The 27,218-nt window shown below is 50.7% G+C and overlaps 2 protein-coding genes across 2 annotated transcripts; one reads left to right on the top strand and one right to left on the bottom strand.

Annotated features, from left to right (window-relative positions):
• The first annotated feature begins 5,633 nt into the window (after positions 1 to 5,633).
• Positions 5,634 to 8,355, top strand: FTH1 (ferritin heavy chain 1). Its single transcript, XM_049892195.1, has 4 exons — positions 5,634 to 5,962; positions 7,343 to 7,489; positions 7,806 to 7,931; positions 8,028 to 8,355. The coding sequence occupies exons 1-4, from the start codon at positions 5,849 to 5,851 to the stop codon at positions 8,190 to 8,192; spliced, it is 552 nt and encodes a 183-aa protein (XP_049748152.1). The 5' UTR covers positions 5,634 to 5,848; the 3' UTR covers positions 8,193 to 8,355.
• A 1,318-nt stretch (positions 8,356 to 9,673) lies between these two features.
• On the bottom strand, positions 9,674 to 18,305 carry BEST1 (bestrophin 1). The gene is made up of 9 exons (XM_049891848.1): positions 18,154 to 18,305; positions 17,018 to 17,112; positions 16,310 to 16,543; positions 15,558 to 15,712; positions 15,100 to 15,177; positions 14,612 to 14,764; positions 12,759 to 12,839; positions 12,141 to 12,292; positions 9,674 to 10,418 (listed from the first exon to the last, which is right to left on the bottom strand). Exons 1-9 carry the CDS (start codon positions 18,303 to 18,305, stop codon positions 9,674 to 9,676), a joined length of 1,845 nt encoding a protein of 614 aa, XP_049747805.1.
• Positions 18,306 to 27,218: the final 8,913 nt, after the last annotated feature.

Here is a 27,218-nt window from a genome sequence, read left to right as displayed (position 1 = left end):
TGATTTAAAAGGACAAGCTCTCTGAATCTTGGTTGCCTCGTCCAGAAAGATACCCGAATCTGATTTAGTATTTTTTTTTTCTAATTTCTGAATTTTCCCCATATACTTAACTTAACTTTAAGGAGAATCCTATAAATTTAAACACCAGCTGTTAACGTAAAGCAGCTTTCCTCTAATCCTTATTTACGCTTCCAGGCCCCTGATTTTTCTTTTGTTGCCATCAGCTTACGTAAACTATTTTAGGCTCTGCTTTTTCACCTAACATTGTTTCATATACACATTCAGGCAGCAAACTGGTCTTTTTTAATGACCACACCCGTGTCCCATCACGTCCACCCTGTCCTGCATTTTTCAGCATGTGTTTCTGCCCAGTGACTCTCCGTGGCCTTCTCTGGGCCTCAGCCTCCTTCTCTGTAAAACCCAGTGATTTCCAAGCCTTAACGTAGGGCATGTCTGTGTTTCCCAGCTGTGGAACCTACACTGGAACCCTGGAACCACCATCCCTGGAAGGGAAGAAGAGACCCACTGTCAGCTGAGAACTCACAAAGGGGTGGGAAAGCCCTGAGGGAGAAAGAGATAGGAAAAGTGGTAATGCTCTTCCACCAAAAACACCATCTGGAGCCTGGCTAGGAAACCTAGATCCCTTTCTCCTCATCCATCCACCAGTCTTTGTCCCATTGGGAAACGGAAACCCTGTCTCTCACCATAGAGAAGCTACAGCCCTGCAGGTCTCTGTCACCCACCCCCTCACCGTGACAAAGCACTTTCAGAACCCAAGCCCTCAAGACCAGCAGAGTGCTGAGTCATGGTGGGGCAGCAACTCTCCACAACTCCCACCACCGCCCCCTCCAGCCCCAGGATGGGCGGTTCCGCAGGAAACAAGGGGCTGAGCTGCTCTCTGCCCGGGGCCCCGCCTGCCGGTTCCTGGATCTGGGAGGCAGCTGTCTCTGGAGGCCAGCCAACTGCCCGCCTTCACCAAGTCACGAGGAGCTGGGGGAAGGGGGAGGCGGGCTCCTGGTCAACAAAGGTCCAAAGATTAGGCCATGGTTTAGGAAGAATGTAGAGGCTTAGAAATGGCAGTTCTGACACCTTGGGTTCCCAAAAGGATAGAATCAACCCTGCCCAGGAGCCCACCCTGTAGGTGGGGAACTGGCCCAAGCAAACGCACGCACGCACGCACAAGATTTCCCTTCCATTCTTCCCCAGCCTCCCCCTGGGACTTTCCACAACACAGGCTGTCCTTCAGTTTTGCTGTGGTGTTCACTGTAGCTGCATATGTGCTACAGATTCGTGAAGGCTGCTTTCTGCAGTACACCAAAAGAGAAAGACCCTCAATGAGCTGGACTGACACACTGGCTGCAACAATGGACTCAAACACAGCAACGACTGTGACGGTGGCACAGGACCAGGCAATATTTTCATTCTGTTATATATAAGGTTGCTATGAGTCAGAGCCCACTCGGTATGTGGTGTCTTACAACACCACCACTCTGCAGTAGACAGACTTTTCTCAAGTGAGTCCAACTTCATGCTGGCTCTCTCCACCTAGATGTCCTGGGCCCTCAAACTCAGCATGTCCAGTTCAAAACCAAGCTGGCCATCTCCCATGGCCTTCACTTGAATCTGCATTGCCTCCTGTGCTCCTGTCTCTGTAAATGGCAGCAGTGACCCAGGTGCCCAGGCCAGAAAGCTAGGCGACTTGATTGCTCATCCTGTTTTCCACTAGCCACCTCATCCTGTCCCCTCTGTCTTCTCCACATCTCTCAAATTTGCATTCCCTCTTTTCTGCTCACAGAGAACTAGGGCTGTTGCCTCCCAACCGGACTCCAGCCTTCTTGCCTGACTTTAACCCACCCTCCACACTCAGTGGTTCCTCCATCCATTTGTTCAACAGATAATAAGCACCAAGCACCTTGCAAAAGGCTGAGAGTGCAAGGATGAAGACAGAAACCGTATCTTCTTCCTTCCAGGAGCTCAGAATATACAGTAGCAGGAAAGATGATTAAAAAGTCATATTAAGGTATATACATAATTACATACGTATATATAAATATATGGCATCCTGGTGGTACAACAGTTAAGTGCTCGGCTGTTAACTGAAAGATTGGCGGTTTAAACCCAGCCAGAAGCTCTGTGGGAGAAAAGAACTGGCAATCTGCTCCAGTATAGATTACAGCCTAGAAAGAAAACACTATAGGGATGTTGTATGCTGTTGCATGGGGTCACTAGGAGTCAAAAATCGACTCAATGGCACCTAACAACATATATAAACACATGTCACATACCGTGGTTATTAACCTTCATCATTTGTGTTATTGTTAATTGTTAAGTCAATTCCTACTCATAAAAACTCATAGTGACCTCAAAATAACATCACTCATATGGCCTACGAATACTGCCAACTCAATTTGTCATCTGTTTAGAAGGGGCAGTTAAAAGCTTTGTTTATGGCATTTTTTGTCTTCCACCTTTTCATGTTTAAGTAGTCAAATTCACCAACAGTCCTTTCATGGTTTCTGACAGCCTCAGAAGAGTATTCCTACCCCAAAATTGCAAAAGATAATTGTCTAGATAGTCTTCTGATACCCCATAAGGTTGTTTTTTTTGTTTGTTTTTTGGCTTGGATTTTTAATCCATCTGGAGCATATTTTTAAATACAATGAGTCACTGTTTTCCAAATGACCACACATTGTTTTGACTTCATTTATTGGACCCATTCTTTCTCCCCTAATTTGAAATGACGCTTTGTCATATACCAAGATCCCATAAATACGTGGCAGGATTGTTCTGATGTCATCACCTACTCCTGTGCCTTTTTTATATCAGGAAGGGCAAGTCCATCTTCACAGCACCCCTTTGCCCTCCCTGCCAATGTTTAGCAGCTATTCTACACACTTACTCTCCCAAAGGAGAATCATTTCATCAAGTTGCAATAAACCACTGAGTTTTATGGAAATTGCATTGAATGTATAGGTTTATTTGGGGATGACTGGCATCTTTATAAAACTGAGGCCTCCTCCCATCTAGAAACATGGTGTCTCTTCATTTATACAAGCTCTCTTTTCTGTTCAGCAGTCAATGTTTACAGCTTTCTTCATGCATTTCCTCTTAACTTTATGGTTTTGCTGTGAATGTCAATGATTTTTTTTTCTCTCTCTCTCTCATGACATTTTCTAAGAGAATATAGGAAAACTTTGCATCTGGTGTCTGTACTGAACTCTTTTTCTAATAGTTTTTCCGTTGATTTAGCGTAACATTTATGACCAAAACCAATGCAGTGTTTCCCTGGAGTCTTCATCATCTAGTGCTGCCATAACAGAAATACCACAAATGGGTGGCTTTAATAAACAGAAGTTTATTTTCTCACAGTTTAGGAGGCTCAAGGTCCAAATTCAGGATGCCAGCTCTAGGGGAAGGCTTTCTCTCTCTGTCAGCTCTGGAGGAAATCCTTGCCTTTTTGAGCTTCTGCTCCTGGTTGATCTTCATGTGGCTTGGCATCTGTCTTCCCCCATCTCTACTTCTCTGGCTTGCTTGTTTAATCTTTTATGTCTCAAAAGAGATTGATTCAAGATACACCCTACACTAATTATGTCTCATTAACATAACCAGCCCATTCCCAAATGGGATTATAATGACAGGCATAGAGGTTAGGATCTAGAACACATATTTTGGGGGGACATAATTCAATCCGTAATACCTGGCTAGAAATACCTTAGTGTCTACATGTCTTCAGGGTAAAGTTTAATCCCTTTTTATGGCACACAATTTCTCCTGGCCTTCCAGCCTTCTCCACCCTTCCAGCATTACCCACATGCACTCTCGTCTCTAGGCCAATACTTTCTTTAGGTACTTTGAGGTTCCTTGAACAAGTCATATATCTTCATACCTTCATACCTTTTCCTCTGCTGTTCCTTCTGCTTGGAATTCCCTCCTCCACTCTCCGTCAGCACTTCATCTTCTTTTTGATTATCATTTTCTTCAAATTCATATCGACTATCTTAGGGACCCCTTCCCTGAGCTCCTGTCCCAGAGTGGGTACGGCACCCTCTGTCTGTGCCCTCACAGTATCCTCTTCATACTTTATTGTAGCTCTAACCCCGCAAAAATTTCTTCCTGAAACTAATGTGTATTTATTCTGAAACGAGTACAGTAAAAAGACCCATAAAAGACACATGGTCATAATTCCCTCACCAACTTGTTTAACATTTTAGTGACTTTTCTTTTTTTAGGACTTGGAAGTCCAGCTTCCAGTTGCAAGTTTGTGAGTATTCTGAAAAGGGAAAAGGGTCTTGATAGATCCCCCCCGAATGTGTCAAAACACCTGGCTGACAAAGAAAAAAAAAACAAATCCACCGCTGTAGACTCAATTCCGACTTATGGGACTACATAGGACAGAGCAGAACTGCCCCATAGAGTTTCCAAGGAGCGGCTGGTGGATTCAAACTGCCAACCTTTCGCTTAGCAGCCATGGCTCTTAACCGCTGCTGGACAAGGCTGACGATAGCAGACTTCAGAGCCAGCAGACTGAGAGGCAGGAACCCGACCCTACCTGGTTCCTGTCCCGCCTCCCACAAATTCACCACCACTCTGTGCGCAGGACACAGCTGTGAGTCAGACACATGGCCCTGTCCCTCCAGAGTCCCTTGCACCTGTCGCCCCACCATTCAGCGGATGCTTCTCTCCAACGACAACCCCAGGAGGTGGTTCTTTGCAGGACCTCCCCGGCCTGAGGCTTCCGTGACTAAATAGAGCCCATAAAAAAGCCATTTCACAACATAGTCTCCAGATCCAAGTCTCTTCTCCCTTCTTTCTAACCCCAGGATCTATTTTCGAGTTTTATGCGCCACCAGCGATTTTCTTAGAAGCTCCCTGGAGAAAGACGGTCCCGGTCTCCCGGGAAACACCGCCGGCCCCAGTCTTTGTTGTATTAATTGGACAGGAAGCCATATTTGCTTTCAGCAAAAGGCGGGCAAGGTCCCCTGGAGGCTGAAGAGCGGGGGCAGATACGAAACTTGCGGGGGACCCCACTCCCCCCCCCCGCCATTTTACTTCTTCCTCGGCTTTGAGGAAGAGAAAGTGAGCCTTCTGCAAACCCAGTCTCTGACTCACTCGGCCACCCGAAGGCCCACCCTTCCACCTTCCATTTCCCAACATGCAAAACGAGGTCATCATTTCAGGCTGTTGCAACTGCTTCTGTACTGCGCTGATTTTTAACAACACGCCCTTGGCCAAAGGCCTCGGGGTTCCTCTTTGAGATCTGAGAATCCCGAGGTCCTTTCCTGCAGTCCCCGGGCCCACGACGCCACTAGAGTCGGGGCTCCGAAGTGGGCTACCCGCTATTCCCCAGATCTTCACTCCAACCCCACCCAACAGGCCGTAGAGCCACACAGGGCACCTTCCCTCGTCCCCAGGGGCGCCCGGCCCATCCCCGCTCCCTTTGGCCGGGGCGCGCGGCGCCCCCAGGCCTCGGGGGTGGGGGGGTGAGGGGGCGGGGGGGAGGGAAGTGCAGGTGTGCCCCTCCCTCGCCCCAGCGGGGCGGGGCGGGGCAGCGCAACCCCGGAAGGGGCGTGGCCCGGCGCTGATTGGTCCAGGCGGGCCTGACACCGACTCCGGCTATAAGAGGCGGCGGTGTAACCCCCCAACGCCAGACGGTGTTCGCAGAGTCGCCGCGGTTTCCTGCTTCAACAGTGCTTGAACGGAACCCGGCGCTCGGCCACCTTTCCCTAGCCGGCCATTCGCAGCCAGCTTTCCACCACCTCCTCACAGCAGCGCCTTCGGACGCCCCACGGCCTCCGCCGCTCCAGCGCCTCGCAGTCGCCGCCGCCGCCGCCTCTCCTCGACCGCCGCCATGACGACCGCGTGCACCTCGCAGGTGCGCCAGAACTACCATCAGGACTTGGAGGCCGCCGTCAACCGCCAGATCAACCTGGAGCTCTACGCCTCCTACGTCTACCTGTCCATGGTGAGGCCCGGCGGCGGGGCGGGGCGGGGCGGGGCGGGGCGGCCTCCGATGGGCCCGGGAGCGCGGGCGGGCGGGCGGGCGGCCGAGGGTGTGGCCATCGGGCTGCTCTCCCGCCTCCGGGCGCCCTTCTTGGAAATGGGGGCTGCTGGCGGTCTCCCAGGACTGCTCTGGCGCAGAACGGCTGACTCTGATTCTAAGCTCTTCGCCTGGTCGGGCTGTTCCCCGGGAGGGCGCCCTCGTAGGCGAAGATCGCTCCTTCGCACCCCTCTCTCCGGAGAGCCTGGTTTCCTGAAATCTGGGATTGCAAGACTTGCGGCCTGTAAAATAAAGCTTGCGGTTGGGAAGGTGGCTTTCTGCACTTCCATTCCTTTCCCTGCCTCCTCTGGTGTGACTCTGGGTAATGGTGGCAAAGAGGTCCAGCGCCCATGCTCCCGAGCATGATGGTGCCTGCTGGGTAATGGTGTCGAATAGCAACCGAGGGGACTAGCGCTAAGTGGCTTATGTCCCGTGGGCGGATCTCAGAGCGAGCAGCCGCCTCCGCCCCTCTGTTCTGCTTATCTTTAGGTCCCACTTGAATTGAAGCATGTCTCTAGAAGAATCTTTATTTCTGCTATCATAGGTATTTCTTAATAATGTATCTTTAGGCCTAGGGACTTAATTGTTTCTTACTGGAACTAGAAGGGAAGGGTCGTGGTTCAGTAGTTGAACCTTTAGTTCTTGAGAAAGTCCACCAACGGGGGGCAATTTCCCAACGTAGTATTGTTGTGCAGGGTGGAATCCTGCGTGTCAGAAAAAATGATCTATACCAAGTGTATTTGAAAATGAGCCTAGATGCCTATGCCTGCTGTTCCGTTTCAGGAATAGCTGAATACAGCAAGTGTCTAAAGCTGAAAATCAAACTTTCGCTTTCTGCTGGTGATATACTTGGCATCAGCGTTTGCCCACAGTTGTCACCTTGCATGAAGGGTTCCTTTGAGGAGTGAATCCAGAAGTTGCTTCTCTACAGCTGGCACATTCACAAGCTCTCTGGAGCTCCTGTGTTATTGCGGTGAGGGAGGCTGGGGGGAGAAGGTGCTGGGACTTTAATGACATGGATCCCTAAGGCCCTCTGAGCTGGAGGCAAATTCCCGTGATCTCCTGAAGGTTCCCTGGAGGCGTAAACTTGCAAGGATGAAGTTTCACTTGTGTGTTTTAGGGTCATAACTAATTATTGTTGGGTTCCATGCAGGAACCCACATACCCCCAGTCCCCTTGGGCGTGACCCTCTCTTGCTGTGCTCTGAGGAAGCCTGAGCTGAGACTGCCTTTACTACTTGGTAGTCTGTTAAAGTTACCTTCCTTTAGGAATCCCTAGCTTACATGTTCTTGTTCTACATCCCAGTCTTACTACTTTGACCGCGATGATGTGGCTCTGAAGAACTTTGCCAAATATTTTCTTCACCAATCTCATGAGGAGAGGGAACATGCTGAGAAACTGATGAAGCTGCAGAACCAACGAGGTGGCCGAATCTTCCTTCAGGATATCAAGGTGAACACATGGTGCTAGGGACGTCACCAGGGTCTCCCAGTCCAGCAGTGCTCAGGTGTCAGAAGTCACTCAGACTAGCAGCTGTCCTCAAAATGAGGCCACTGTCAGCTTTTGCCTTTGTGCCTTCCATTCAGGCACAGAGCTGAAGTAGGCCCATGGCGGTGGGCTGGGATGTGAAATTGGAAACACTGGGGGAAACTAGAACGTCCCTTTTTCCAAAAGTGTGGTGGTTAGGTGTTAGGTGTTCCGCTGTCTTGTTCAGTAGGTTAACAGGTATACAGCAGAGGTGCATTGACCTACCCCTTACCTCATTCAGAAACCAGACTATGACGATTGGGACAGCGGGGTGAATGCAATGGAGTGTGCGTTAAACTTGGAAAAAAGTGTGAATCAGTCACTACTGGAACTGCACAAACTGGCCACGGATAAGAACGACCCCCATGTGAGTATTGGAAGCCAAGGAATTCCTGGAGGAAATTAGTTGCCTTGGGGGCTGGAGAGCTTACCAATTACTTTTCTTCCCTATTCTGTTTTCTAGTTGTGTGACTTCATTGAGACTCATTACCTACATGAGCAGGTGAAATCCATCAAAGAATTGGGTGACTACATAACCAATTTGTACAAGATGGGAGCCCCGCAATCTGGCCTGGCAGAGTATCTCTTTGACAAGCATACCCTGGGAGACAGTGCTGGAGAGAGCTAAGCTTTAGCCCGGCTCCCCCACAGCTTCAGGGGTGACTTCCATGGTCACCAAGACAGCACATGCATGTTGGGTTTACCTTTACCTTTTCTATAAATTGTACCAAAACATCCCCTGAAGTTCTTTTGTTTGTACCATTCCTTCAAATAAAGTGATTTGGTACCCAGCTGTTGTCTCGGATATCCTGGGGTGGGCCAGAACGCTATCTAGGCCACCTTGGTCAAATTGTTGAAGCGCCACAGTTTCAGACACACTTGAGATGAAACTTAGGAGGATTTGTATTTATTAAACTCTTGAGTTTGGGAAAGATCGGGTGTGTTGAATTCAGACAGGACTAAGGATTCCTGATTCTGAACTATGTATTTCTGGTGATTCACCCTAACTTTCAAAGTTTATGTATGGAAAGTATTTGAAGACTCAAGTAGTACTGGAACTGCTGGTTTTTGTTATCCATTAAGCTGACCATTTAATTCAGGCTTTCGTGGGAACGTTCTTCAGTGTGGACGGCAGTATGGTTACGACTGGATCAGTGTCCCGCTGGTGGACACGCAGATGAGGAGCACGCTGGTAAACCCCTTGGGAAACAGGTTAGGAATGTAGATCATCTCTATTAGAGAATTTGAGAAAGCCTACAACTTGAGTATGGAATGTCTCTTCACGTAGCACTTAAAATAGCAGCAGTAAAAGAAGCTAGTTTTGGCAAAGGCTGAGACATCAGAAGAAACAACTAAGAACAAGTGAACTGCAAAACCACCTGTTTCCTTGCTAACAACTATATTAATATCAGTAACTAAAACCACAGGAGTTTTGTTAGTTACCTCCTAGTCCTAGAACTAAAACTCAGATTGCTTCCCTTTTAAAGTTTCAATCAAAATAGCTATGTGTTCTAACCACAAAAATAACAGCTTGAAAATCTAGAAATAGTGAAACTTCCTCTCCACTGCATGGGTAGGATTGGGGTAGGGGCTGTTCTAATTGGGTGAAAGTTGGGAGTATCCAGGAAATACTCTGGAGTAAAGGGAGGCTGGAGCACATTTGAGTTCCCCAAAGCAGTGAGCAACAAGATAACACTAAGGGCCTTAGAAGCCCTCATGCCATTGGCCAGTTCTGGGGGCGTGGCAGGGCTTACCACCCTATGCTGGGGTACTTTGGTGCTGCAGCGAATGGTTGTTGGGTCATTTGCCATCTTCCAGCTAGGTGGCCAGTGAGTGAAGTTCTTGGGTTGGAACCGCTAGTGCTACCCCAGGGTTTTGTGTCAGCCACCCCTGCTCAGAGTGAGCTGGGCTCAGTGATAACATCTGTCCCTCCCAGTCTGGCCTACCAGCAAACTCATCCTCCTTTACCTAGGTCCCAAGGAAGTCTTTTTTCCTGGCGATGTCAGGCTCTTGGTTTAAGTGTACAAGAGTCCCCAAGGCTTCCCTAGAGCCCCTGCTGGGGGTGCCAGGTGTGCACCCCAAGCTCCAGCTACTCTGACAGCGATAGAATCAACATTGTGGAGGAAGGGAAGGCTCGGGGCAAGGGGAGGGCAGAGGGAGGGCCACGAGGGAGTGCAGTGACCCTGGGACAGACCTGTTCTCCAAGTCACAGTAGGGATCTCCGTGATCTCTGAATCTAGTGTTCACGTTGCTGGGAGGATATTCAGGGGCCTCTGGCATATCCGGCAGGTTAAACTCAACAGTTTTCCTTCTCCCGTAATTTACTTCCGGGTGCTCCTTGGAGGCTGCAGCTCTCTCGGGGAGCAATTCAAAACTATCCTTGGCCCCGTGAATCAGAGGATTTAGGCTCTGGCCTTTTGCAGTGGCATCTATGTCTGTGAGGCTGCCAAGTCTTGACGGCGCTGACGATCCTGGTGGGAAGACCATGGGGGTGTGGTTGAGGGGAGTCTCAGGAGCACTGTGGTAGCCTGACCGTTCGTACAGTGGACTGGACCTGAAAGCATCCATCTTCAGCTTCCAGGCCTTGCTGTCCTCCTGGTCCCCATGGTACTGTCGGCCTTCCGGGAACATCAGGCTCCCCCGGTTGTCCTTGTACCGGCGCTTAGCATAGCCCATCTTGTGGGAAAAGGATTCCTTCCTGCGTGATAGTAGTTGAGTCTTTGAGTTTGTCCTGGTGGGGTGTTCATGGGACTGCAGACGTAGGAAGCGGCTGATGATGCCAGTGGGCCCACCACTCTCCTCCTCCTCCTCGCTCTTGTGATTCGGCTGAAACTCCATATCTTCTTTATCCATGCTAGAGAGAAGAGGGAGACCCACAGCTGAGTCGGGGGCAAAGGGGCAAAGCCTGGCCTCACTTCTTCCCCTGCTCTCCTCCCTACCTCTGGCCAAGACCAAGGCCACACACAGTCTTCTTTACAACGCCCAGACTCTTCTTGCCTCTCTCTTTCTGATCCATCCCCTATCTCCAATTAATCCTCAAAGCACAGCTATCTCCTCACTGCTCTGAGGCTCCCCCCTGCCCACAGGTATCATCCAGACTCCCTTGCCTGGCACTTAAGGTAATTCTCATCACACATTCCTTCCCTTAAAACCCCTCACTCCAGGCAAACAGAACTCCTGGTCCCCAGGTATGGGTGGCTCAGGTGAGGCCCAGGAGCATCTCAGCAAGGTCAGGGATTTGTGGTCTCAACCAGAGAGCAGCATCCACAAGGAGGGAAGTTGGCTTCCTGGCAGCAGGCTTCAGGTAGCCCAAGGCTTTTACTCTTCAAGAGGATGCTACCTACCCCAGGGTGTGACCTGCCCTTGCCCATCTCCAAATTCTCCCATCCTCCAAAGCCTAGCTCCAAGCCTGGCTAGAGGCCACCTCCCAGGCAGCCAAAGGTGACCCTCTGTTCAGAGTTCTATCCCTGTCTTAGGTATCCAGCACTTTGTACCTTGTATTCAGAGTTTGGGCTTTGGGTTTCAGCTCCCTCACTAAATTGTGCGCCCCATGGAGGCAAGGCCCCTGCAGGAGTATTCTCTATAACCTGCCCCCTCCCCAGCAACCTTCAACTGCTGGGGCACGGGCCATCCAGAGCCCAGAGGCAGCCTTCAGAAATGTTTCTCACCTAAGCAGGCTCCTGTCCTTCATTTGATCACTTTCCCAAAACCTTCTGACCCCAACTAGGAACTCTTTCTAGTTAATCTTGATTACAGCATAATATGATATTTGGCTCTTCAAAGAGCAAGGAGAGATACTGTGGAAGAAACCGTAACAGCCTTCCCAGCTCTGACCATCACCCCAGGAGACAGGGTTGTCTGGGATGGCCCTTCAGCCCACTGTGGCCAGCTACAGCTCAAGAGGGATTCTGATCCAACAGGGAAACAGGACCACTGTGGACGAAGGTTTGGTTGGTGTGGGGTGGCCTGAGGCCTTTCCCGTGTAAGACAAAGTCTACTCATTAGGTGCCTGTCCTGACCCAGACTCCTGCTGGGACATGCTTGCCACTCCTTCCGAGCCCAGGAAACCCCACCTCCACTTCCCATCCAAACACCCTAGCTTATCTAAAAACCAGGCCCTAAAACCCCAACTGTATCATTGATCATTGGCTGCCCTTGAGCAAGTCTCTTCCCTCTCTGGGGCTCAGTTTCCAATTTTGGAAAGGGGGGACTTAGACTGGTGGTCCCTAAGAGGCCTTCCAGTTTTAGGTGTCCTTAATTTGTACAGGGTTAGGCAGTAAGACAGGTAGAACCAGGCATGCCTGGCTCACATGTGCCACTTGCTAGCTATGGGATGTTGGGCTGGGCAACTTAACCTTTCTGAACCTGCATCTAACCATCTGAAAACTGGAGATAACCAACCAGGCTTCTGGGGAGGAAAAAAACAGGTAAAAGATACAACGAGCTTGGTACAGTGCCTGGCACTTATTAGGCGTCTGGTTGATACATGTTAATGTGTGCTGTTCTAAGTTCTTAGGCAGAGCCCTGCACTTGAGGGCTTTCCCGCCTGTCCCAGTGGTTCAGGGGCACTGCCCACCTGATGTTGTAGGCGGAGCCAAAGAAGGAGGGTCGTCGGGACTGGGCAGAAGCGGCTGTGTAGGGGGGTTGTGGATCCCGATCATTCCAGTACATGTCCCGCTCCAGCGGGGGCAGATTCTGGTGCATCTCGTCCACAGCCAACAGGGACACCTGGTCACCGGGGACAGAAGCAGAAGTCCAACAGAAAGGTCAGCCCAATGGAACCAGGGACTTGACTGAAGACTTCCCTCTCTCTGGGCCTCAGTTTCCCTATCTGTGAAATGGACAGACTAATGCCTGCCTGCGGAAGCCCTGGTGGCGTAGTGGTTAAGAGTTCGGCTGTTAACCAAAAGGTCAGCAGTTAGAAGCCACCAGGTACTCCTTGGAAACCCTATGGGACAGTTCTACTCTGTCCTATAGGGTCTCTATGAGTCGGAATCAACTCAATGACAATGGGTTACGGGTTAAGGCCTACCAGCAGCCTCAAAAGTTGGGGCGAGGATCCTGCAAGTGAATGCTTGGCTGGGGAGTGGGCGTTCAGTGTGATGCCTCCCCGCAGAACTTTGGGGTCCCCCTTCCTGGGTCCAGTTTGGTGATGGGTCCATGAGATGGCCTCCTTCCCTCCCTTCCCCTATACCTGAAAGCTCCTATCAACAATCCAGTTGGTCTCAAAGTCATCGTCGTCCTCTCCAAATGGATTGATGAGCTGCTCAGCCACCTTGGGGGACAGATGAGGCTCTGGAAATCCTAGGCTGGACTCCTTAAGGCCCTGCTTCACACCCTCAAACCCTGCCATTTCCATGCCTCCCTGGGGCCCTTCCTGCTTGACCACCATCTTCAAAGCCACACGTGTGGCCACACCCCAACACACACACACTCCCTCCCCCTCTGGACACGCAACTCCTCTGACTCCCCTGAGCCAGTCCCTCCCTGACTCCCCAGAGTTGTCCCTGAGTGTGTCCCTCAGCTTGAGTCCCCACCTTTACGTCACCTCACTGCATCTCACCTGGCACTGCATAATTGTATTCATTCATTCACATCTTCAAACATTCATTTATTCCCCATTTTCTAACGTAACAGAGGTATATGCTGAGGCCTGTCTGGATTAAAGGGAGGTCCAGGCAGGCAGATTCCTTTGCACTAATCTCTAATAGGGGACAAATCCCCACTGAGAGGATGAGATGTACAAAGGGCTCAAGGGACATCTTGCAGGCCACTGGGGCAGCACTAGAGAATTGGTCAAGTAGTGTGATCTTGTTTGATCTGTAAAACCCCATGGTAACTGGGGGGCGAGGAGAGGGCAGCAGTGTGTGTGTGGGACAAGGTCAGGAGGGAGAGACAGGGAGACCCACCACCATCACAACTATCAAAAATAAAGGAAGAAAAGAAGGGAGTGAAGACGGGGTGGGGCGGGGTGGGGAATGGAAGGAAGGCAAGAGAGAGGTGGAGAAAAAACTGGTATTTGGAATGTCTGTTTGGAAGAGTACTAGATGTGGGTGGGGAGCCCCCGGGGACGCCTCCCAAACAGACATCTTGAGTGGTGCCAACCTTTCTTCCAGAGGGGTGGAGGTTAGTTAACCTCAGTGCTTGACTAAGTCAAAAAAACCAAACCCATTGCTGTTGAGTGGGTTCTGACTCATGGCAACCCCGTGTGTTACAGAGTAGAACTGCTCCACAAGGTTTTCTTGGCATAATCTTTACAGAAGCAGATCACCGAGCCTTTCTTCGGCAGCACCACTGCGGGGGTTCAAACCTTTAGGTTAGTAGTCGAATACAACCCATTCGCGCCACTCAGGGACCTGCTTTACTAAGTTGTTGTTAGTTGCTGTTGAGTCGATTTCAACTCGCGACAACCCCATGAGTGCAGAGTAGAACTGCTCCATGGGTTTTCAAGGCCGCGACCTTTCGGAAGCAGATCACCAGGCCTGTCTTCCAAGGTGCCTCTGGATGGGTTTGAACCGCCAACCTTTCAGCTAGTAGTCTAGTATGAATTGGCTGTGCCACCCAGAGATTCCCTTTACTAAGCTGAGGGGACAAATTCGGGGCCAGTGTGGAACGCTGGGGATGGTGAGAAGATGCCCGCCAGCAGGGCCCACCTTTGCCACTCTTATTCCCAGCTTTCTCCTTGTTCTGGACAAACATTTGGAGAACATACTCTTGAGGGGGCACCAAAGGGTTTGACTGACTGAGGTTTCCCTATGTCTCTCCTGCCTGCTAAGTTTCAGGCATTGGGTGGAGCCTGGGAGCAGGCACAGGCCTCAAGCAGGTCCCCTCTCCTCTCTGAGTCTCAGTTTCTTCATCAGTGAAAATACTGGAAGAACATGTAGACCAGAAAAATTTAAAACCCTTCCAGTGAGTGTGGTCAAGGCCCAGTACCTTTCTTTCCACATTTGAGACTCTCCTTTCAGGCTGTCCATTCTCCCCCCACTTCTCGCACACCCAGGCTGCTGCTGACCATGCCCACAGCCTGGCCCTGCTCAGGAGACTCACCTTCAACCAGCCAGCATAGAAGAAAAACTGCAGGAATGTGAAGACTGGTACAAAGAGGTCCAGCTCATGGCCTGGGTAGGCCTTGGCTGGTTCCAGAAATTGCCGCCCAATCAGGCAGGCCACAAAGAAGCTGTATACAGCCACTGTCACCACCTGGGAAGAGGAAGAGGAGACAGAGGTAGAACAGGCTGGATTGGACCCTGGGATCAGGAACTTCCCTTGGCTGCGAGTCACAGGCCCGTGCTCTGACTTTCACACTCAGGTGACCTTGAGTCTCTGTTATCTACTCTTTAAAATGGAGATAATCACACTGCCTCATCTGGGCTGGACCAGGCAGGAGGCTAGATTCTCAGAATTTGGTACTACACAGAACCTTCCCCCGATGCCAGGGTGAGCCTCTTAGCCTCTAAGTTAGCCCCCATCCTGAGTCCTTCCTGAGTCCTCCTAGCCCGAGTTTCCCAAAAGGGCCGCTTCCCTGGCTTCCTCACCTGCGTGTAGACCAGTGGGACACTGATCCAGTCATAGGCATAGAGCTGTCCACAATGAGAACGCAAAGTGTTCATCTCCTAGGGGGCAGGAGGGAGGGATGGGTTTCCGACCACCACCTGTTCTCCCAGGCTCATCCCCAGCTCTTCCCCAGGCACTGGGGTCTGCTGCTCAGGGTCCAGCCCTGGCTGTGTGGTCATAGGCAGCTCACTTAACCTCTCTGTGCCCCCAAAAGGAACCAGCATCTCACAGGTTCACTTAGAGAGAAGGTAGGGTTTTTTTGTGTGTGTCTTGCGGTGGAGACCTTGGGCTGTGGAACTCTGTTGGAAAAGATCCTTCAACCCTATGGCAGGCTCTGGGAAGACCCCTAGTGGTGAAGCCTTCTCTTTGTAGGACACCTTGTTTCCCTGGGCCACGCCCTTCCCCCTGGGCAATAGCCGCATCTGGGTGGTAGGCTCACATTCAGCAGGCTCTGGAGCAGGACTGAGTCCCGGATGCGACCTCCCTTCCAGGCCTTCACTGACAGGTTGGCAAACCACACCCAAGGCACCCAGAACTTGTTGTGTGGCCCTTCGAGACTTTCTAAGAGCTTGTGTTCCGCGGGGGTCATAAAGCCTGCGGGGCAGAGTGGACAAGGCAGTGGGCGGCGGAACCTGCAGAAGGGGTGGCTGGCACTGGGTGGCCAGAGCCCTACTAAGCCCATAGGGACGTCGGCGCTCCTTTATCATTCTCTTTCAACACACAGTTACTGAGTGCCTACTATGTGCCGTTCTGGGCTGAGCACGTGGGAGGGGTCTGCCTTATTAACCAGGAGCAGGTCAGGCAAAGCCGAGGGCGAGGCCGGAGGTCGCAGATGTCCAGACTGGAAACCGGAGATAGGAGGGGGAGTGGCCGAGGAAAGTAGACGCTCGTTCCTCGCCAGTTCCCCAGTCTCTGCCACCGTCGCCTCACTCCTCAAGGGTCCTTATCCCTGCCTCAAGCCCCTATTCTCCGAGGGTAGATTCCTGGCCCGTCCCTCTTCAGACACCTGACTCCGCCTTGCCCCAATCCGGCCTCTAGATCTCGGCCCCACCTGGTCCTGGTCCCACCCACTCCTCAGTCCCAGGGACCCTGGCTTCACCCAGCTTCAGGCCGGCCCCGCTCCGCCTCTGGCCCCGCCCCACTCAGCCCGGACGCCCCTGGCCCCGCCCCCGGGCTTCGGGCCCCGCCCACCTGCTTGCACAAGGTGCTGGGTGCTGGGAAAGCGCTTGTAGACGGCGGCGCTGATGCTGCGCAGAATGAGCACGTTGGCCAGGTTGGCGTAACGGATGAGCGTGCGTCGCAGCATCCGCCCGTGCTCATCCTTGCCCTCGACCACGCTCGACACCAGGTTCATGAGGCGGTCGGGCCACGGCAGGCTCTCGTACTGGTTCCACCAACGAGTCACCACCAGCGTCACGTAGAAGCCTGGGCAATTGGGACGAGGAGGGGGTGGAGGGGAGGGGCGAGGGCGAGACTGTGGCCAGTGCCCACCGCCGAGGGCGCCTCCGTTTCTCCATCTTTCTAATGGGAGCGGGCCCAGCCCTAACCCTGGAAGTGGCTCAAGAGGAGGAAGGCCGCCAGAGCCTTGCCTGGAGAAGCGAGAGCCTCGAGGGTTCTCTCTCCCAGGCCGCCTTGCCTATCCCAGAAAATTTCCGGACCCCCTACTCTCCTGCACAGAGCCTCCAGGGACCGTAATGTCAGCGCTTCCCTCAAAAACGCGATCTTGAGTGCCAACAGTAGGGCGTCCTTCCTAATATCTAACTTCAGTCCCTCTGGCTGCTGTCTCCATGTTTTCCTGAACTACAGAGAGGCAGACAAGCCACTGGCCTTCATTCCATAGCTCCTGGTGGTCTCCCAGGGCCTCTCTAGAGACCCCAAGACCAAGAAGAGGGGGCTCACCCAGCACGAATGAAATGGGGATGAGTTGGATGGAGTTGTCGCAGTACAAAGTCAGCTTCTCAAACAGCGACTGCTGTTCACTCGTGAGGGCCAGCCTGGGGGGAGGCAGAGAGGTGTGGCCGCTGTGAGGAGATGGCTGAGGCTCCTCCGGGCCACCTAGGCCGAGGTCCGAGGGGGCTGCCCCTGCTGCCCCAAATGCTCCCATCTCTTCCACTGCCTCAGCTCCAGGGCCCTGAGCTGGGTCCTGTGTCCTCTAGCAACCACGAGCCCAACAGGGCCTCTGCTCCATGGCTGGAGGAGGCCGTCTAGAGTGGTTTCCTGTGAGGAGACCACTGGGCGAGGCATAGGAAGGAAGGTCTGATGAAGGGGTCAGTTTTAGGCACCACTGACCGTTTTGACTCATGGTGACCCCATGTGTTACAGAGTAGAACTGCTCTGTAGGGTTTTCTTGGCTTAATCTTCGTAGGCACAGATCACCAGGCCTTTCTTCTGCAGCACTGCCGGGTGGGTTTGACCTGCCACCTTTTAGCTTAGTAGATGAGCACAAACCATTTGCACCACCCAGGCGGAATTGACTCAACATCAACGGGTTTTTTTTTTTTTTTTTTTTTTGGCTTTTGACCATTGTGAAGATTCCACGGGTCAGTTGGAGCCCTAGTGGCGGACTGGTTAAGAGCTACACCTGCTAACCAAAAGGTCGGCAGCTGGACTCCACCAGCAGCTCCTTGGAATCCCACTGGGACAGTTCTTTTCTGTCCTATAGGATCACTATGAGTTGGAATCGACTCGACGACAACGGGACATTTTAAGGGACAGCTGTTTCAAGCAGGTTGAAAGAAAGGGTGTTTGGTCTTTAAAAAATATCCCATCTGGGTGTGTGAGCCTCACAGGGGCAGCCTGTGGGGTTCTGGGGACCAGGTAAGGCCTGGCTCTGAGACCCTCCCTGCTTGGGTTGAGCTGCCCTCCCCAGTCAGACTCCTTTTCTCTCCTCTCCTGCCCCCGCCTCTAGGCCCTGGCCAGGAGTTTGGCTCAGTTCCCTGGCGCATTGCTCCTCTGGCTGGCTGGGAGGTCCCTCCTAGGAGCTACGAGCCTCGGCCGCCCCCTCCAGCCCCCAGCCCCAGCCCTGCCACCAGTACCTGTAGATGAGGCGGATGCTGTAGTAGCAGAGCAGGAAGATGAAAAACTCGCCATAGAGCAGCTTGTAGATGCTGCCTCTCCAGCACAGCAGCAGCCGGGAGAAGGAGCCTAAGTGGGCATTGGCCACTTTGCTTGTGTAGGTGACGGTCATAGCCAGGGACTGGGCTGCCAGCAGGTTAGCTTGGGTTCTGGTGGACAGACACAAAGGAACGCTGATGGGGGGCTGGGAGGGAGCAAGGGCCTTGGTCAGAGCCTGGCTGAGACTCGTGTGACCTTAGCCAGGCCCTCCCCCACCCTGGTCCTCAGCTCCCCTGTCTGGACACTGGGAGGGGGATATGGTGGTCACTAAGGCCCTACAGCTCTGACTGCCTTTGGGAGATGGGGACCCAGGGAAGTGAGCCCAGAAACTGCCCACAGCCTCGGCAGGAAGAACATAGGTACCAGTTGCCAACAAGTTGATTTCAACTCATGGTGACCCTACGGGTGTCAGAGTAGAACTGCATTCCATAAGGTTTTCGGTGGCCGATTTTTCCAAAGTAAATCACCAGGCCGTTCTTCCAAGTCACCACCGGGTAGATTCCAACTGCCAGCCTTTCTGTTAGCAGCCTAGTACCTTAACCAGTCGCACCCCACCCATAGGTAGGCCCGTGTATGTGGTGCATGCCTGTAAATTTGTAAGCCGCAAAGGCGGTAACAACAGCCACATCCACACAGTGAGCTTGGGTCCTCTGGGCCAGGCGGTGTTTTCAGCCCATATTGTCCATTAGCTTCCCAAGTTCTCTCAGCTACCCTGGAGCAAGAAGTGTCGTATCCCCAGTGACCAGAACAGAGCCTGGCTGGTGGAGGTACTCAAATAATGTGTGCTGAATGGTAGCCCCAGGATCTGATCCTCCTGCCTCGGGGGTGCTCATCCTCCAAATAACTGCATGGGCCACTCCCACTTCAGGTGACCTCCTCTGAAAGGGTGTCCCCAATCAGTCTACCTGGGAATAGTGCACCCCTGCCACCAGCACTCTGTCCCTTCACCTTGCTTGACTTTTCCACAGAGCACTATTATACAGGATTTCTGCTTCTTTATTGCCTGCCCTCTTAGAATGGATGCTCCTATTGTGTTCTCACAGGAGGTGAGCAATAGAAATGGATTGAAGCGCTTTTAAGAACTATCCATATGGGATCAAATTGACAACAGCAACTCAAAAGATTAGATAGGAAACTTAGGGGGCAGTGAGTTGATGTCAGTGGGGGAGGGACAATTTGGAAAAGGAGGGTGAGAATGGTTGCACAAGTCGAAGAATGTAATCAACGTCATTGAATGGTACATGTAGAAATTGTTGAATTGGTGTATGGTCTGCAGTGTGTATTCTCAACAACAACAACAAATAAAATATAAAAAAAAAAGAAAGAAAAGGAACCCTGGTGGTGCAACAGTTAAGTGCTCAGCTTCTAACCGAAAGTTTGGCGGTTCGAACCCACCCAGCAGCTCCTTGGGAGAAAGAGCTGACCATTCACTTCTGTGTAGATTTACAGCCAAGAAAATCCTATGGCGGCAGTTCTACTCTGTCACATGGCGTCGCTATGAGTAGAATTTGACTCTGGCAAACAACAATATCAAGAAGTATAAATATGTTTCTAAAACCAAGGGCCACTTAATTTATGCTATCACATTTAGTAGTATCAACAGAGAGTAACTTCCAGCTGCCAAAAAAATTTATTGAAGCAATGATTGACACCCCCACGCTCCCCGCCCCCGACCTGCTCTGATACAGCCACGCTGGGTGTCTCTGACCCTGGTGTGCACTAAGCTCATTCCCACTGCAGGCCCTTTGCACGGACGTGCAGGTGCTCAAACACCTGCAACGTGTGCCGCTTGTGTGTATACATCACACACATGGACGAAGGCCCAAAGCCCCAGCCCAGCCCACCTGGGGCAACCCCTACTCACAGGCGGGCTCCAGGCTGGTCAGGCGATCCCACAAAACTCTGACCACTGGGTTAGTGGGACTCCCTGGGGTTCTGAAGCCAGTGCTCCGGTTTTAGGGTACCTTAGCGTACTGGCACTGCCCAAGTGTGTAAGTGTGCTCAACGGTCACTTGACTCCCTAAGCCAGGGCTTCCACAAAGCAGCCCTTGTCTGAGCCCCTCCTGATAATCTGCCCATGAGTGGCTGTCATCATAGCCCGGCCAGGGGCCCTCTAATTCCTTCCTGGGAGGAAGCTGGGCTGAGACCAGGGATGGAATTTGGGGCACCTTCCCCCTCCATCATGTTGTTGTTGTTAGGGGCCCTTGAGTTGATTTTCCACTCGTAGCTATCCAACGTGACAGAGAACTATGTAGAGAACTATGGCATAGGGTTTTCTAGGCTGTAACCTTGACAGGAAGGAGCTCCGGTGGTGCAGTGGTTCAAGCGCTTGGCTGCTAACAGAAAAGTCATCGGTTCGAACCCACCAGCCCTTCCTCTGGAGAAAGATGTAGCAGTGTGCTTACATAAAGATTACAGCTTCGGAAACCCTATGGGGCAGTTCTACTCTGTCCTATAGTGTGGCTATGAGTCAGAATCAACTCGACAGCAGTGAGGGGTTTTAATCCTTACGGGAGCAGATCGCCAGGTCTCTCTCCCACGGAGTTGCTGGGTGGGTTCAAACCCCCAACCTTTCAATTAGTAGCTGAGGGCTTAACCGTTGTGCCAAGGGCTCTTTTTCCTCCCACCGGGGGCCCTGCCACTTCTGCCCATTTCCTCTGGGCCCTAAAATCCAGACATTGAGGGATTTGCTTCCTTGTGTCCTGTCCTCTAAGGCCTTACAGGGAGAGTCGTGGGGATGAGGGACTGGGGCCCTGGGAGAGGAGACTCACCCTGCCCAGGGACTCTGCGGCATTGCACAGACTGTGAAAACAACGCTAGGCTACAGTCAGAAGTCCTGGGTTCTAGGCCTGGCTCTGCCACCTGCCTGTGGTGACCCTGTGTGGGTCTCTGACCCCCTCTAGGTTTCAGTGTCCCCCATTTGAAAAGGACGGTATTGCTTTGGGATTTCATCACCTCAGAAAGATGGGCAGAATTCGGAATGTACCGGTGAGGAGCTCTGATTGGCTGCTGCTGACATCATAGGTTATGCTGGGCTGTGATTGGTTGGCAGCACACAGCGAGTAGGTAGGTTCAGAATTTTGGAAGGGGAAGAGGGGCAGGGTCTGCGAGAGTGAGCTGGCCCTGGGGCTGGATGGTACGGCAGCCCGGGGAAGGGGAGGTGGGGGGAGAGATTCACAGCCGTTCTACTGCTTGCAGGCTCCCAGTCAGGTGCAAAATAGAAGTAGGTGTACAGATCCTCAACGGCTGCCGATTAAATTATCAGCAGCTTTTTAGTTCAATAAATTTTAGTACAGCCCTCCATACTCGGGAGCCCTCTAAACCGCTGGAAGTGATGGGTGCCTGTGCAGACAAGCTTGTATTGTTAATGAAAGAGTAACGCTCCAAGCAACAGTCTTTAGTAGGTACAGGAATTGCCTGAAATGCTTACTAAACTTGCGGGTTCTCAGGATCTTTCTCTAGGGTAGATTCTCTGGCCTGAGGCTGTTGCATTTTTAACAAGCACTGCAGGGAATTATTATGCCAGTGGTCTGTGGACCACTCGTTCAGAGCCCTGATTTGAAATATGACCCTGAGCCTTAAAATAATTGCGTACTCTCTCTCCCTCTCTCTCTCTCTCCCTCCCGCATACTCCTAAGTAAGTGTTCGTTTTTCTGCACATCACATTTGCATTTGTAATTCTCTGCCTGGAAAAATCCCATTTCACAATGACCTTAGATACTTTTCTGCTCACATTGAACAATAAAGCTTTTGCTGTTATGAGGGAGCCTCTGGAGAGATCAGAGACAGCTCTGTGGGAGTATTTGTTGCAGCCCTGCCACCCATGCTGTGGGAAACATCTTTCCCATCACAGTCCTTGACTGCAACAGGGAAAGGAACAGGAGCACTTGAGCCTCAGTCTCCTCATCTCCAAAATGGGACAATAATGGCCACCTTGACAGCCGGGTGAGAATGACGGATGGGGAACACGTTAGTCAACTCTCCAAGTTAACTCTCCAAGTTAGCTTTTCCTGGGGAGCATCTACATACCACTGGTGTCCACACCCCACCCCCTACAGCTTCTGCGTCAATCGTTCTAGATGGGGCTTGGGCATCGGTATTTTCCCAAGTTCCCCAGGTGATCTAACAATGTACAGCCTGGTGCAAGGAATGTATTCTCTGTTGCCCACACCAACACACACCAACACCCAGAAGACAGCTTTCCACTTAGTAGATGATTAATAAATATTTGTTTTAAATTTGAAAAGTGAAATGAATGCCTGGCACTACACCTGGCATGGCAATGCTCAATCTATATTAAAAAAAAACAAAACCCGTTGCCATCGAGTCAGTTCTGACTCATAGCGACCCTATAGGACAGAGTAGAACTTGCCCCATATGGTTTCCAAGGAGCCCTTGGTGGATTTAAACATCAGACCTTTTGGTTAGGGGCTACCAGGGCTTCCCACTGTATAGTTGAAAGAAAAAAAATGAAACCACTTCAATGGCCACTGGAGGTCGCCCCTAACTGGCTGGCTCTGGCCTGCAAAGCCTAGAGGCGACAGTGGGAGGCCCCTTCTTACCCTGGCCCTGACCAGCAGCCATAGAGGCATGCGAGAGAGAGTTGGGAGACTCATCCCTTCCCTCTCATTGTAAGGTTGACCAGCAGGATCCTTGGCAAAGTCCCCAACATCCCACCAGCTGATGGTATTGCCCCAGCCTCCCTCCCCCTTCCAGATGCCCCAGGATATCCCAAGAGCCACCAGGAGTAGCTGCTCCTGGTTCTTCTCCAGTGCTGAGAAAAGTACACTGAAAGTCATGGTCTCCCCACTGTGTCTTAGCCATGAAAATGTCCCCAGCCAGCCAGACATGGCTAGGGCACACAGCAGATCCACAGCAAGCCCTAAAGGACCCAAACCAGGCCTGGAAGAAGGCCCCCAGGATTGACTCCTATAAGAATGGGGCCCAACCCAGTTCGGGTAGCCCTCTTCTGCTTTCCATTCCACAAAATAGGCACTTGACAAACCATTTCTGATGCCAGGCTCTGGGTTGAAATGAGCCTAAATCTGGTTCCTGCCCTTCAAGAGTTCATAGTCAAATGAAAACAAAGGAAACAAGTAACTCTAACCCAGAACGGCAAGATCTGAGGTCTGTACCAAGTGCACAGAGGTCCGGGGAGCTTTGGGAGAGAAGAGAACATTTGAGGTGGGTCTTGAAGCATGAGTAGGAGCTAGCTAAGCTGAGAAGGATGGAAGAGCATTACGCGTAAGGAGAACAGCCCCTGAAAAGTCATAGAGGCATAACTGTGAGGGATGGTTCAGTATGGCATTGTTACCTACATGTTACAGAGGAGGACACTAAAGTTCAAGGCCTGCCTTGCTGAAGGTCACACAGCTAATAAGTAAGTGGCTGGGTTGGGACCAAAATCTGGGTCTTCCGATTCTGAATCCTGTGCCCTTTCCACTACCCATCACCTCTCTGGCAGACAGCAGTTTATGAGGGGTGGAGCCTTACCTGTTAGGGTAGTGGTCTCTGTCACGGTTGAGGGGAGGTCCAAGGAATGGGGGGTTCACAGAAGACACTCTGACTCCAGCAGAGTCCGAGCTCTCCAGCCCTCCGGCAGAGAGCCATCTCCAGGGGCAGGCAGAGCAGAGCTGAGCAGACAGGTAAGGTTCTAGAAGCAATATGGCCTCATCATGGATCACCGTGGCAACAGAAACATCACAGAGGGCCCTTCACAGTGTCCTTCAGAAAGAAAGGGACCCACCTTGGCCAGGGGCAGTGGGCAGGGGGCCCTGGGGTGGGCCAACCAGGCCTGGATGCTGCTGCCAGGCTCCATGTAGGGCTCTCACCAGGCCACATCCCTCTCTTGGGTCAGTCACAGGACAAAACAAGCAGAGGCCAAGAGAGAAGAGACCTTGGGCAAGGCTTGGCACAGCTGGACAGGGCAGGGGAGGGAGGCTGCCAGTCCAGGGCCTGGAAGTAAGATTGTCAACCACACCTCTAACCCAGGTCCAGGCAGTCCTGATCCCTGAAGGGCCAGGTAGACTCAGCATTCAAAGAAATGAACCCATAGGCTCTGGCCGCTGCAGAAAGACAATAGGACTGAGGAGGCAGGCAGAGGCAGGAATAAGCCTGCGGCTAGCTTCACCAAGCCCAGTTCTGCCAACCACACCAGAACAGCATGGAATAGACCAGAGCTGGCCCAACCAGAGACGCAAGGGAAGAGGACTCATCACACCTTGAGGAGAACAGTGGGACCCCTGAGACACCCCATCCCCCATGGACCCTGCTCCTCTGAGGCCAGCCAGGTGAGGCATACACCCCATTCATACCCCCCACCGGCTCAGAACTGAGACTAATGGGCAGGCAAGGAGGAGCCCCACGGGTCAGGCTTCTCCCAGAGAACTGCAGTGGGCTCGAGAAGGCCTGGGTGCTGTCCTCACACATCCATTACAAGTCAACAGCCTCAGGTTTTCCCAGCTGCCAAATGGGTGTCATAATTTGCAAAGCAGGAGTCCTCGTTGCACAATGGTTAAGCCCTTGGCTGTTAACTGAAAAGTTAGCAATTCGAACCCACCAACACAGCTCTGCAGGCGAAAAGGCCTGGTGATCTGCTCCCGTGGGTAACAAAGCATTTGACATTTCAATAGTCTTCACATGTACAGCTCAGCGAATTTTATTCTTTTTGATGCTATGGTAAATGGAATTGTTTTCTTCAGTTTCAATATTTGGATTATTCATTGCTAGTGCATAAAAACACAGTTGATTTTTGTATGTTGATCTTGTATTCTGAAACTTGGCTGAATTCATTTATTAGCTTTAATTGTGTGTGTGTGTGTGTGTGTGTGTGGATTCTTTCAGATCTTTACATATAAAATCATGCCATCTATGAGCAGAAATAGTTTCATTTCTTCCTTTCCAGTTGCGATGCATTTTATTTCTGTTTCTTGCATTATAGTCCTGGCTGGAACTTCCAGCACAACGTTAAACAGAAGTGACGAAAGTGGACATCTTTGTCTTCTTCCTGATCTTAGGGGAAAAGCTTTCACTGTTAGGCGTGATGTCAGCTGTGGGATTTTCATACATGACCTTTATCCAGCTGAGGGAGTTCCCTTCTTTTCCTGTTTTTTGGGTGTTTTTATATTAAAAAAACAGTGTTATATTTTGTCAAATGCTTTTTATGCATCAGTTGAGATGACCGTATCATTTATTTCCTTCATTCTATTAACATGCTGTATTACATTGCCTTTTTTACATTGAATCATTCTTGCATTCCTGGGATAAATCTCACTTGGTTATGGTATGTAATCCTTTTAGCATGCTGCTGGATTTTGCTAGTATTTTGGTGAGGATTTTTGCATTATATTAATAAGAGATATTGGTCTGTAGTTTTCTTTTTTCTCATGGTGACTTTATCTAGCTTTAGGGGAATGCCAGCCTCATAGGATGAGTTTAGGAAGGGCTCTCTATTTTCTAGAAGGGTTTGAAAAGGATTGGAGTTAATGCTTCTTTAAAGGTTTGATAGAATTCAGCAAGGAAACCGTCTAGTCCTGAGCTTTTCTTTGTTGGAAGTTTTTTTTTTTTATTATTATTGATTCAATCCCTTTACTTATCATGAATCTAGTCAGATTTTCTATATCTTCTTGAGTCAGTATTGGTAGCTTACGTGCTTCTAAGAATGTGTCTGTTTCATCTAGGCTATCTAATATTTCATCTAATATTTTGGCATACAATTGTTTATAATATTCTCTTATAATCCTTCTTCTTTCTGCAAGATTGGTAGTCATGTCCCCACTTTCATTCCTGATTTTAGTAATTCGAGTCTTTTTTTTTTTTTTCTCAGTCTAGCTAAAAGTTTGCCAATTTTGTTGATCTTTTCAAAGAACTGAGTTTCGTTGAGTCTATTGCTTTTCTATTTTCTATTTCAACTGTCTCCACCCTAATCTTTATTATTTCCTTCATTCTGCTTGGTTTGGGTCCACTTTTGCTCTTTTTTTTTTTTTTTTCTAGTTTCTTAAGGTGGAAAGTTAGGCCACTAGATATACCTAGATACAGATTGTCGATATGAGATCTAACTATAGATTGTTGTTGGTTGCTGTCTAGTTGATTCCAGCTCATGGTAACCCCATGTGTGCAGAGTAGAACTGCTTGATAGGGTTTTCAGAGCCGTGACCTTCCAGAAGCAGATCACCAGGTCTTATTTTTGAGGCACCTCTAGGTGGGTTTGAACTGCCAACTTCTCAGTTAGTAGTTGTCTTAGTGCTGCTGTAACAGAAACGCCACAAATGGGTGCCTTTAACAAAGTTTAGGAGGCTAGAAGTCTGAATTCAGGGTGCTGGCTCTACAGGAAGGCTTTCTCTCTCTGGGCTCTGGAGGAAGGTCCTTGTCTCTTCTGAGCTTCTGTTCCTGGTCAGTCTTCACGTGGCTTGGCATCTCTCTTCCGTTATCTCTGCTCCTCTCCCTTGCTTGTTGAATCTATTTTATATCTCAAAAGAATTTGACTCAAGGTATACCCCGGTCCTGCCTCATTACCATTATAAACATAACCTAATCCTCAGCGACATAACCTAATCCTGCCTCACTAACAGTAACAAAACCCATTCACAAATGGGAGTATAACCACAGGCAGAGATCAGGATTTTTTTTTTTCCCTGAATTTTTGTATTGTGCTTTCGGTGAATGTTTACAGCTCAAGTTAATTTCTCATACAAAAATTTATATACATATTGTTATGTGACACTAGTTACAATCCCTGTAATGTGAGAGCACACGCTTCCTTTCCACCCAGGCTTTCCCGTGTCCCTCCAACCAGCTCCTGTCCCTTCCTGCACTCTCATCCCACCTCTGGACAGGAGCCGCCCATTTAGTCTTGTGTAACTGCTTGGACTAAGAAGCGCAGTCTTCACAAGTATTATTTTATGTTTTATAGTCCAGTCTAATCTTTGCCTGAAGAGTTGGCTTTGGGAATGGTTTTAGTTCAGGGTTAACAGAGACTCTGGGGGCC

The sequence above is a fragment of the Elephas maximus genome, chromosome 7 (genome assembly GCF_024166365.1).
Source record: "Elephas maximus indicus isolate mEleMax1 chromosome 7, mEleMax1 primary haplotype, whole genome shotgun sequence".
Taxonomy (NCBI): Eukaryota; Metazoa; Chordata; class Mammalia; order Proboscidea; family Elephantidae; genus Elephas; species Elephas maximus.
The sequence above is the reverse complement of the archived record's forward strand: the minus strand, read 5'-3'. Positions and strand labels throughout refer to the sequence as shown.